At 36.1% G+C, this 12775-nt stretch overlaps 1 protein-coding gene across 2 annotated transcripts in view; it reads left to right on the top strand.

Annotated features, from left to right (window-relative positions):
• CHN2 (chimerin 2) overlaps window positions 1-12775 on the top strand; it is a 194809-nt gene that overhangs the window by 79288 nt on the left and 102746 nt on the right. For both annotated transcript variants that reach the window (XM_038389815.2, XM_038389816.2), the window contains exon 2: window positions 7949-7987. In XM_038389815.2, coding sequence (XP_038245743.1) covers window positions 7949-7987 — 39 coding nt within the window. The remainder of the gene's footprint in view (window positions 1-7948; window positions 7988-12775) is intronic.

Here is a 12775-nt window from a genome sequence, read left to right as displayed (position 1 = left end):
ATCATCAAGCTTAATGTTTGATAACCTATTAAGTGTAATGACAGCCATTAACTAAAACAGATGTTTGATCAATCAAGCAGTAAGGTAGCAATTCATGTAGTGTGTTTTTTTGTTTTTTGGGGGGGTTTTTTTTGCATCTTCTTATCGAATTTCTCATACCCACCAGGTTTTTATAATTTGCCTTAGCATGATGGTAATTCTGTATACTGAATAGTATGAGTAGAACTTTCAAAAGCTCCTAAGTCACTTAGGATTTTAAATTCTGTGAAGATCAATGAGACATTGGCTCCTTAATGCCTTAGACACTTCTGAAAATGTTACCCTCTGTTCCTTCTGTCTATCCATCCATTGAGGCTTCTATAAAGTTCCTGTCACCATTAGACGCTCAGTGTTGTCTTTGACACTTATACACTGAAAGTTCAACAGTTCTCCACAAACTTTATCGTTTATGCAGAAAAGCAAGTAAGATTTTTAAAAAGTAAAGAAAATATTTCTCTTTTGAAAATATTTTTACAGTCAGGTGGATATCATCATTTGAACAAACACTGAGTGCCTTGACAGTTCAGTAAACAGATAATCTTGCAAGTCTTTTTCTGTTACAGTAGGGCCTTGTTGCCTTTCCTTCTAGTAGGTTTGTACCATTGTTACTTATTTTACTATTCAGACATTGACAGCATTTTGCTATTTGGTGCTTGGTAATTTTTATTGTTATTGCATTTAATCACAAAATCCTTATTTTTAATCTGTATTTTTGTGAAATACGTCTGATCACTTCCGATTAAATTCCCTATAGAACTGGTTAGCAGTGTTTTATGTTAGTGAAAATACTTTTTACTTTTTAAATCTGAAGCAGAAGGATGACAAAGTGAATGAGAAGGAAAAATCTAGAAAGACTGTACTTAGTAGAATGAGCCAATAAGCATGATATATACAGCGGTATAATGCCAAGTTTATGGTAGGCTTAAAAGCAAAAGATACAAAATAGCTGTCATTTTATATTGTTCTTATTAAAAGCTTATCGTTTCAGCGTAATTACTGTGCAGAATGGAACTCCACCTCTTTTGCTAGCATTTTTGACACTTTAAATTATACATTATTGCTGATTTTTTTAAAAAAAGGAAACAGCACAGTAGGAAACATGCTAATTTTTAAACTGTGCTGTAAATTAACAGATTTGACGCTTCTTGTTTGGTACGTTATGCTGGAGGTCAAAATCTCTAATAGCCCAAAATAAAAGTTAAAGCATGTTCTCATAACTTAATTTTTTTTAAATGGCTGTTTTCTGATGCAAATGAAAGTTTTCCACTAGATCTCACAACTGCTGGTTTCTGCATGGGCATCTCTATGTTCTGCATGAAACATTAGACGGTATCCGTGACACATTGAAATCTTTCAACAGCTCCATTGCTAATTATTAACTATAGGGGGAGTTCATTTTGCTCTTCACAACAGTCTGACTTAAAAATTCAGTGAGACTCTCATATGATTGTGTGGTTTATTCATTATTTAAAGAATAGAACTGCCTATCTTAAAATGCAAGTAAAATAGGATTATAACAGCTGCTTTAATATAAGTAAAATAACCTCCCAAATGACAAAGCAAAATCTGAAAATATTGCATATTTAAAATAGTTTCCAACGTTACTGCAACTGGTGCAGAGATATGGTGAACTGAAGTAGTTTTGTGTGTGTAGACAATTTGCCAGAGGCTCTAAAACAAACAAAAGTATAATAAACACTCACCACCTTCTGTATTCTCATTAGGAATTTAGATAAGAAGTGAAAAATGAACTTTTGTTATTGGTAAGTAGTAAGTACACAGTGGAAAACAAATAATACAATGATGGCTTACGTGTTTGAAAAATTTATGCAACTGTCTCCTCTTCATTCCCCAGCCCCCTCCAGTTATTTGTATAATTACAATTACTTAAAAAAAATCTGTCAATAAATAGTGTTGTTTAATCTCACTATTCTGAAAGACAGCCTTTTAGTTAGCAATTGCATGACAATGTAGATATATATTTAATGTGAAGAACATTGTAAACAGGAAACCATGAGTTTAATCTTCATCCTAATTTTGAATAACAAGGTTTTTTTAAAGAAAACCCCCGGATTAAATAATACACTGTCGTAATGCAGGTGTAGTATATAGTAGAACTGTATAAAATTTATCATTCATTCACAGGAAATTTATATTCAACAGCTGAATCTTTGAGAGTGAACAAAAAATTTTTAGCCCTGGTTCAGAAGACAACAGTAAAAAACAAAAGATGGTAACCAAGAGACTGAAGTAGTGGATTGTGTGGGTTGTTATAACTGCACACTAGCCCCAGTTATTGACCCAATGACTCATAATGGCCTCTTTCTTACCATTGCCTACATGTCACTGTGGTTCTCAAATTATTTGTCAGACAAAGAGGAGGACTGAAGTTGGAGCACTAATGGCAGAAAATTCAGGTTTAGGCAGACAGAAGTACAAAGATTTTCTATAAACCTGCATCGAAGCCATGTCAAAGATAAAAAGATCCTTTTCCTCCTCTTCCGTAGTAGCTGCCAAAGCATGGCCAACAAGCTATTCACGGTGACAAAACCTTGATCAGACAGACTGCCCGTATTCCACAACAGAGCCCAGCCTTAATTGCTGGGGAAAACTAAGATTTCAGAGTACCCAGGTTTGGACACTGCACAGAGCCACTGTTAGTTGGAATGTAGAAGGAATGATATTACTATGCCATTTATATACTTGTGAGAATGATACTGTCACTATCATTTAGACAATATTGTCAGTTTTTAAGCAATCCTATTGAGCTCTGGATAGAAATTAGATAAATTGTAGAACTATTTTGAAGTGGAACTGAAATAGTTACAGTGGATTTCTCTTCAAAGCTAAGAGGCCAGTGCACTAGAGAGTAAATCCTGATTCTATGATGATAATCAGTAGTAGTAACTATAGAATTTAATTTTGATCCATTACCAGAAGCACTGATTTTAAACTGTCAATATCGAACTATTTGGAGGAAGTATACTGAATTCTTTTCAATACTCCTGACAAGCTGCAATGGCAAGACATCTTTAAGTAAGAAATGCTTTCACTCACTTCATGTCATATATGGATTTTAGCAGTTAGAGCTCTTTTCCAATGGGTCATCAATCCTAAAATTTAAAACAATCAAGAGTGTAGCTTGATTTCCATTGGATTAGATGTACTTTGACTACACAGCGCTCGGTATTTAAACTCCCTTACACCAAAATTGAAGAGCAATAAAAAAAAAGCTGATGGACTTTTTTCTGAGTCTTGACAATTGATCATCATCTTTGTGAACTGCAATAATTGATTCAGACTAAAACTAGATTAAAATAACACTCAAATTTTGTTCTTCAACCACACTCTAATGAATAATAGGTGATGTCTTTGGTGGCATAATAAAAATCTTGGCCATGCATGGAAAAAAATGAGACTTGAAGTCCATGCATTATAGCACATACACAGTTGTGTGTCTTGCATAATTACTACAGTTGCAATAAAATAATTATGTAGGCCTATAATATTTAGGCCTATAATTTGTAGGGGTGGTGGTTCCTGCGCAAACAGAATTTGAATATGGACCTCAAGTCTTGTTTTTCACCGGTTGTCCCTCATTTGGCAAACATCATTTTTTAAGATGTTGACCCTTTGTCTTTTTTTTCTTTAATTTTAAAAAAAATCCTTGTTACGTGGATCTTGTATCTTGCATCTTAAAGCTGTCTAAAACCTTTCATACGCTCTTTCACTGTAAGCTTCATATTTATTCAACTGCTATTCTTCTCCTTCAACCTTACATGAAAATATCTTTCTTAAGCAGTTTTTTATTCTATTTCTTCTTTGTGAAGACTAAAGCAAATTAACTGTAGAACTAATCTGCCTTTCCTCATTCCCATTTTCCAATTTTACAGTATCATTTTTACTTGACCAATTTTCTCCACTATTTTTTCTGCCTAATATGACTGAACTACTGTATATTGAGAATCCTTTGATTTGTTGAAATATTTTCTGAAGTCAGCATTCAGCATTTCTTTTGTTCTCTCTATTATCCATTTAACTAGTTCTAGATAGCTTTTTACTTATAATAAATATTTGTCTTCCAAATTGGTTGTATTTCAAAGCCTTTGATAAACAATATTGTTGTTAGTATTCTTTATGTGAGTATCTGTTGCCATTTCTAGTCTTTCCAGCTCTTTTTATTAAATTTATGTTCCCCTTCTGTAGTACATTCCCAATATAATAAAGAATTCAAATAAAATCCTCTGGACATATTTTAGTCTTTCAGAGTCAGCTTTTCTAAACTCCAAAATGTTTCTGTTTAGAGTTGACCCTCTGACATTTTGTGATTGTTTCACATTTCACTGGTTTTTAAGTGATGTCTAGTGTCAGCCTTATTTGTAACACAGTACTTGGTTCATTTTCTGAAATTAGGTCCCAAATAGTTATTGAAAGTGTGGGTCATTCAATAAAACAGCAATAGAAAACAAGCATTTACTACCTCTAGGAATATGTCAGCACATTTATTTTTGCATATTATTATTATCCAATCAGCACCTAATTACTGTGATCAAAGCTAATGTTAATAGGCACTCACCCTCCTTCAACTTAGGCACTATTTAAAAAAATGACATGAAACCTGGACTCAGTGGTCTCTCTTCAAACCACCTGCATCTATAAAAAATAGATAGAAACAAAGAGTATTAAGTTGTCATAAAGTAACTGAGAGGATCACCCAAAATCTGATGGACAATCTCAATATTCCAGTGATCCAAACCAGGTTTCACCTGATGGTGAAAAGTGAAGAACACCCCAGGTTATTTCACTTCACATACGAAATAAATTGAGGGAAAATCTGCAATATGTAAGGTCTGATATTTCAAAATTTGATTGTTGATTATCTCTTGGCTTGCTTACTGTTTGTGGAGAATGGATATGACCACTTTTCTATTCTGCTAAATAGAGGCAAAAATGATGTAGCTAATGATATGAGTAGCATCCATGGGACCAGGAAACCAAAAAGGAGTGGATTACAATAATCTAGCTTGCAAGTGATGATGGGAATTGTATGACTACAGTTAGGTACATGGGGGGGGGGACTTTCTAAATAATTCAGAGATAGCAATAGATACCCTGAGCCATGTTGAGAGCAGCCTTGTATGATACCTGAATTCTGCACCTGTCCTATTAGTAGTGGATTCACCCCCTATTAATGGGACCACAAATTCAACCTGTGAGTTCCATTACATGTATCCCTGAGCCAGAAACAGGAACATTGTCACTCTGGATTGAGTTTAAACCAGATGTCTGTCACTTCCACATAGATCTGTGCCATGAAATACCATCCATCATGGTTTGACCGTAAATAACACTGATAGTATTTACACTGTGTGAATGGTAGGCATTATTATATGAGTCATGTATACTATGTGATATACACCTGAAGGAGTAGAATGGAACTCTGCAGTGTCATGCATTAGAGTCTCTTAGTAATGGGATGTAGGTGCCCCTCACCACTTGTTGAGAGGTCCCACTCAGGAACATTTTCATTCACTGAGGAGTGAATCTATCCCCCTCCCCTCAGGGCCAACAGCCTGACAGATCTGATATAATCAGCAAGTGAGAAGATTGTCCTTTACATTGACTGTTATCTCCATACCACAAGTCTGTTTGAAACTAAACTGTACAGTGTCAAGCAGTTTATAAATATTTATAGCCTTTTTATGTATAAGAACATTACCTGATTCACTTTGCTTTTTCTACTGCTACAGCTAACGTTCATCTGTAAGCAGAGGTGATGGAACAATTTGTATTGTGTGTGGTGGTAGGGGGGAGGGAGGGTTGGGTGCTGAAAGACATACTATAAACCCTGTCTATAATGGAAACCACTTCAAGCCCTGGGATGCTGTCACACCCCCATCATCCCTAGTTCTAGTACCTGTGTCTTTCCATCTGTCCAAACTGTGTATACTTTCTCACCCAACAATTCATAGGCTTTCTTTTTCCCAGATCAATATCATAGATAAACCAATAATTGCTACCTTAATGGTTAAAGAGGTTAATGGAAAATATTTCTCAATTAGTAAAGCAGATTTTGTTCTGGGAAATGCAGAAAATTTTTAGGAAGCAAGCCATGGAGGTGGATATAAACTCAGTAATAAAATGCACGGGGCCAGATCCTCAGCTATATTGTATGTCAGATTTTGTTTCTCCACTGACCCTGTGTATGCAAAGACCAGAGAAAAGAATAAAGTTTTTGACAAAGTATTGTATGTGATTCATGTTATTAAATTGCATTATGTTGAACTATATGTGAAGAACCAGTTATACAGAAGACCTGGAAAAAGAATGTATTTATAAGTGTAATCTCATAGGGAAAAATGAGTTTTTCAATACTTGCAAGTTTAAATAAATTTCACTGTTTTCATATTAATGTCCTCACATAATATAAAAATAATTACCAATTATAATGAAGTAGAAAGCTAGTTACCCTCGCATTGCTCTAATATATGCACCTCTTTTGATTTGAGAGCCCTTTAAATTTGGCAGTGTTATCTACAACAGATGAAGTGGATTTATTTGGAATTCAAGTCTAGTGGACTTCATGAGCAATATATCTGCAAATTGTTGCAGGTTATTATCCCAGGCAATAAGTGTGATAATTGCTAGGTTTTCTCGTTTTTAAAAACAAAGTAGTTAAAAGTGGCATACTGTAGTTAATCATTAACATTTCCAGTAAACAAATTTTTGCATGGAGGTATATAAAATGTGTGTATTTATAAATAGACATGGAGAGTGAGCTGTTAAAATGTAATTTAATTACATTAGCATAACTCAAGTGGGAGTTTAGTAAATACCAATACTTTAATTAGCTTGCATCTTTTTATTTGGAAGATTAATGACGTGCCCCTACATGACTGTTTACAGTGTTTAACAATATGACAGTTTCGTGCCAAACTAGTTTACATGACCCCTTTAGAAGTAGCTTTATATTTAACTGTTAGTATTCAAGCTGGGTAGGTTGTTGACAGTGGGGTACTCTGGGATCTCTGGATATTAAAGCATGAACCTTTAAAACATGAGCTAAAATACACAAGTCTGTTAGCCCAGGGTATAGCAGGCTTGCCCAATCAGTATGACACTCTGTCCCCTGCTGTTGGTGGCTGGGATATTTATATGAGCCTACTACAGCCTTTAGTTCAAGTAGTAAAGGCTCATGCTTTTTGATCTTGAAGTCTAAGGTTCAATTCCCACTGTCAACAACTTTCCTGGGAGCATCATGTAATGCTTTTGGTAACATAGAGCATCAGCTTTTTGTCTCCTGTGTTGGTCTGTTCTTTGCATCAATGGATAATAATTTTAGTCTTTTACATTCAGTTGCAGTTTTTCCACTGTACATTTTTTATTTCTGATGGAGTTTCTGGAAAATTTGTAAATCACATATGTAAATCACATATTGGATTAAATGTAAGAAAATTAATAGAATCATCCATGTTGGAATCATCAGATCTGAACACATCAGAGTCCAGTCGTTTATTCGCATGTTACTTACTTTAAAGCCATGATAAATAGGTTAAAAACCTGATCTGAAATCAAATTATAATTTGTTTTATTATGCCAAGCCAAGTAAATACTGTTTGAACTCCCTCCCTAGCTGACCAATCAAGTTAATTACTTTAAATATATTTGTGAGAAAAGGAGCTATGTGAAAATTGATAAGAAATTAATTCTGTCATATTTAAATAATTTGTAAAAATGGTATTGAGTCCATAAGTAGTGAAAGTGATATTCTTCTCTAACATCTAGAACTGTACTGTAAATAAACATGCAGCTCTCTTGAGAAGGAAATATGAATATTGCTGAAAAGCTGTGGTCTCTACAGTTTGACTGAGTGGCAAATTGATTTCTTCTTCTTTTTTTTAAATTCTAGATGCTGAAGAATACCAGCCTCCAATATGGAAATCCTACTGTGAGTATATCAGAAATCAGAATAAATATCAAAATCCTCTTAAAAGAAGTGTCAATGGAATGTGTTTTCCCTCTCTTTAAAACAATTACCTAAGTCCGTTCAGCTCTTGTGAAAGTAGGTGCATTGACAAACCGAAGTTTTCTTTTTATTCGGAAAACAGATACAATATGGGTTGCAGCAATGAAAACTCCTGCACACTCCCTCGTTGATGTGACGTTCTATAGGAGCCATTTCTGTGAGTGATAGAGTAGTTCAATCTCCCTATCCATTCAGATTTTGTTTCATAGCTGAGACTGCCAAAAACGATTCCTGTTATGGCAATGAGTTCTTCACTGCGCATACTTACTGAGCCTGAATTAGACCTGAGTGAACCAAATTTTTTATACAGGCCACAAAGCTACCTTCAGATGATAATTGTTTTGATCCCTAGCAATTTAATCTGGTTTTAAAGTGGTGGTTTCGAAGTAAAAGGCCCAATATACTATTTTCAGTCTTCTGAACCATCCAGTTCTCCTACTTAAATATAATTTATATGAAGTGTAATGCAGAAATATGTTGTTGTATGCTATTTTTATTCCAGTTACACTGTACTATGATGTGGCACTGAGTTGAGACAAAGTAGTTGGCTTTTAAAATCTTGATTAAAGTTTGATTGTAAAATTAATCTTTTATTTTAAAACTTTCACTGAAAATTTTAATGAAACTGTAGTGTTGTTGTTGATTACCACATCATTATCAAAATGAAAATGCACAAAAGCACAAAGTCATGAAGTTGTGGGTACTTAAGGCACTGATTCATCAATGTATTTAAACATGCTCATAACATGCTCATAACTTTAAGCACAAAAGTAGCCCCATTTACTTGAGTTGCATACAATCTTCAGTACCTTCCTGACTTCAAAGATGTCTCCTTAGAATCTTAGCACTATGCATGAATGATCTTGGAAACATAAGAGTTGTAGCCCCGTTGGTCCCAGGATATTAGAGAGACAAAGAGGGTGAAAGGTTTCAGAGTAGCAGCCGTGTTAGTCTGTATTCGCAAAAAGAAAAGGAGTACCCGTGGCACCTTAGAGACTACAGTCCTTTTCTTTTTTTAAAGAGGGTGAAAGTACTGTCTTTTATTGGGCCAACTTCTGTTCGTGAGACAGAGAGAGATATTTTTGAGCCTACACAAGAGCTGACACTAAGAGCTCTGTGTGGATCAAAAGCTTGTCTCTCTCATCAACATAAGTTAGCCCAATAAAAGATATTACCTCACCTACCTTGTCTCTCGTAGAAAAGTAATACAGCCCCAAAACGCGTTGTTTTTCCACAGATTTGGTAGAATTATAAGATTATTGCTGGGAATACTTCTCCCTAAACTTGTGTTTTGCCACTGCCTTGTTTTTTTCTGAGGAAAAACTAATTTGTTCTAATTTAATAGAAACTGACAATGTGATAAATTAAGCCTGAGCAAGATTATATTGACTTCAATGGAACTAACGTATGCATGCTCTAAATTGTGCACACACTTAGTAGCTTGTTGAATCGAAGCCTACATTTGCTACTCCCCCCCACTAATCAAGCTGTACTGAATTTTATTGTTTTCAGAGACAAAATGCTTCCTTTAAAAAAAAAGAGGCAAAATTAACCATTTTGAGAGAGGTAACCTGACTATAGTTGTGAAGGAGTTCTTTAAATCAGTGTTTTTTAGAGTGAAATCCTGTCCCCGTAGAAGTCAGTGGAAAACTCCTGATGACTTCAGTGGTCTCAGGCATTTTGGTGTGTGTGGTACAGCCTTTTTGTGGAAGAGTCCAGACAGAGCATGAGCTTTTTACATCACCCCAGAGCTGTATCACTTGTCTTCTGTTGATCAGATTAGCACAGTGCAGTGAAGTATTTTTTCTTAGTTTTGTTTTCATGAAACAGCCCATGGAAACTTTTAAGCAAACATATCTAATTTACAGAGCATGATAAATAAATTATTGTTCAGATATATTCAGGATCCGATTTTGTGGTTGACGACAAAGTCATCTCAGCTTCTAAACTTCATGTCTGAATGACTCTGGAATAATTAACATAGCCCCAACTTGCATTGTATTTAAACACATTTGATAGTAGTATACAATTACAAAGATTACTGTTGAGAATATTTCTCTGTAGACATATGTTTTTCATTGCAGTCTTGGTTTCTTTGAGGAAAAACTTCTTCTTTATTCCTTCCAAGAAATGGACAATATGATAAGTTAAACATTGGGAAGATTATGCCCAGTGGCGGTATTAACCTATGAAATGATCTATCACTGTGTCACATCATAGTTTTTGTTTAAATTAGTGTATGTATTTCTCTTGAAGTGTCTGTATTCATAGATATTAATCATTATTCATCATTGTATTTGTTATTTTTTCCCTTTTTTCAATTTGTCAGAATACTACTAGAATATCCTGTATACAATTTTTAGTTTAAAATGTCTTTAATTACTGAGACAAGGTAGGTGAGGTAATCTTGGACCAAATTCTGGTGGCAGAAGTAATGTTCAGAGCTTTGTGAAGCTCAAAACCTTGTACCTTCCACCAACAGAAGTTGGTCCAGTAAAAGATATTACCTCACCCACCTTGTCTTTCTCATATCCTAGGACAGACATGGCTGTAACACTACTGCATGCAACATTTAATTTCTGTATAAGTTTAGAGGCACTATGTTGTCTCTTGATATTTATTGACATACTAATCAAGCTCCCAGTCCTGCAATCTACACCACACTGGTGGAAGAGACCCATTTAAGTTTGCACTGCTCACGTGCGTGCAGAAGTCCATCCATATGGAACAGCTTGCAGGATCCAGGCCTTACTCAATGACATAGCCTAAAAGATTGTTTTAACAATATTTGGAATCACAACTGTGTAGGTCTGCTGCAGAGAGGATGCTTATTTCTAATGTCTGAAAGGTCTTCAGTCAATGATTGTATTGTCAGAAGATGCACCAGACTCTGTTCCATCATTTTTTTAGGGGATGGAGAGGACACGTGATCATTACTTTGATATTACTAGTGAGAGCCCTGGTACAAGTTAGAAAGTAGCTAGCAGCCAGTGAACACTGAGCTACATCTTGGATTAAATTTCTATCTCAGTAATCAGTCAATAAGTAAACATGTTTCCAACCACTAAATTGTTTCTGTGTTCTGTGGCACATTAGGAAGATTATATTAAAAGATGTCTTTTCCCCTTCTGTCATTACTGAAGAAAGGAAGATAAGAACTGTAGTGTAAGTTAACCTAGTCTCCATGCTCTGTTTCATATGTGAAGCAGACAGTTATTTTTATATTTGAAGTAGAATAGGAACAATTTTTGTTTTGGCTCTCTAGCAGCACTGTATATGTGCGCTTGTGTCTTGGAGAAGAAGAGGACCCCAGTTTGTTCTATTCTTAACTTGTTCTAGATTGATATGTTCTTAGGGTATGACTACACTGCAATCAGACACCTGAGGCTGGCCCATGCCAGTTGATTTGGGCTTGTGGGGCTTGGGCAAAGGGGCTGTTTAACTGTGTTGTACACATTCAGTCTCAGGCTGTAGCGCAAGCTCTGGGACTCTCCCACCCTGCAGTGTCCTAGAGACCAGTCTCCAAACTGAGTGCACACATCTGCACTGCAATTAAACAGCCCCTTAGACTGAGCCCTGTGAGCCTGAGTCAGCTGGCACGGGCCAGCCACAAGATTTTAATTGCAGTGTAGACACATACTTTCATTCGGGCTTGCTCTGTGACTAGTTTCAGTATTTGAAAAGATTGTCCTTGTCATGTTGGTGTTCACCACACAAGATGCAGAGGGCATATCCTAGCACCAGCAGATCCCAGTGATCAATTCCCTTTGAAATGCTTACTTCCTACCCCTGAACAGCTGGAAAAGGTAGAGTAATGAGGTAGAACATCTGAGTCAAGGCTCAGTCAAAAACTAAGGCTCCCTTTCTGCCATGTTCTTAAACATGTGTCTGAGACCATATCTACAGTATCACTTATTCTGCAAACACTTACGTCACTCAGGGGTGTGAAAAAGCACCCCTGAGCAACTTCAGTTTCGCTGGTATAAGTGATAGTGTGCACAGTACTGTGGTGGTGGGAGAGCTTCTCCCACCACATAGCTATCGCCACTCACTGAAGTGTTTTTATTATGTTGATTGGAGAGCTCTCTCCCATCGGCATAGAGTGGCTACATGAGCGATCTTACAGCTGCATCAGTACAGTTGTGCCACTCTAAGCTTGCTAGTGTAGACAAGGCCTAAGTCTAAGTAAGTGAGTAATCTCACTAAAGTCAGTCAAACTACTGATATGCTTACTGGTAGGCATGTGCTCAAGCACTGCTTAAATTGACGCCTTACAGCATAAATCAAGGATCTTTTAAAAACTTCTCCAGAAAGGAGGCAGTGGTTTCTATAGGTCCTTAAGTAAAAGCAAAGATGTACATATTCTCTACCCATCAGAGTGTAATTGATCATTAATCTTGTACACTTTAAGAGGGGAGTCTTGAGTTCTTGACACATTACAGAATTTAAAAGGCAGCTGGAAATCGGTCACTCTTTCCCTAACGGAAGGAGGGTGAATATAAGGTTTTCAAGTGCCACCTGGGAAGGGATCTACAAATATTACACAAAATGCAGGCAGGCAGTGGTTGAGAATCCACCTTTCCGGTAGACCGGAAAACCAGTCATGCCACTACTCAGCTGTGAAAAATTTCAGTTATGGGAGAAACCTCTCAGCTACTGTGGGCAAGCCCAAGTATAAAGAGGGAGAAACAAGAAGAGAGAGGGCTGAAG

This window comes from Dermochelys coriacea, chromosome 2, assembly GCF_009764565.3.
Source record: "Dermochelys coriacea isolate rDerCor1 chromosome 2, rDerCor1.pri.v4, whole genome shotgun sequence".
Taxonomy (NCBI): Eukaryota; Metazoa; Chordata; order Testudines; family Dermochelyidae; genus Dermochelys; species Dermochelys coriacea.
The sequence above is the reverse complement of the archived record's forward strand: the minus strand, read 5'-3'. Positions and strand labels throughout refer to the sequence as shown.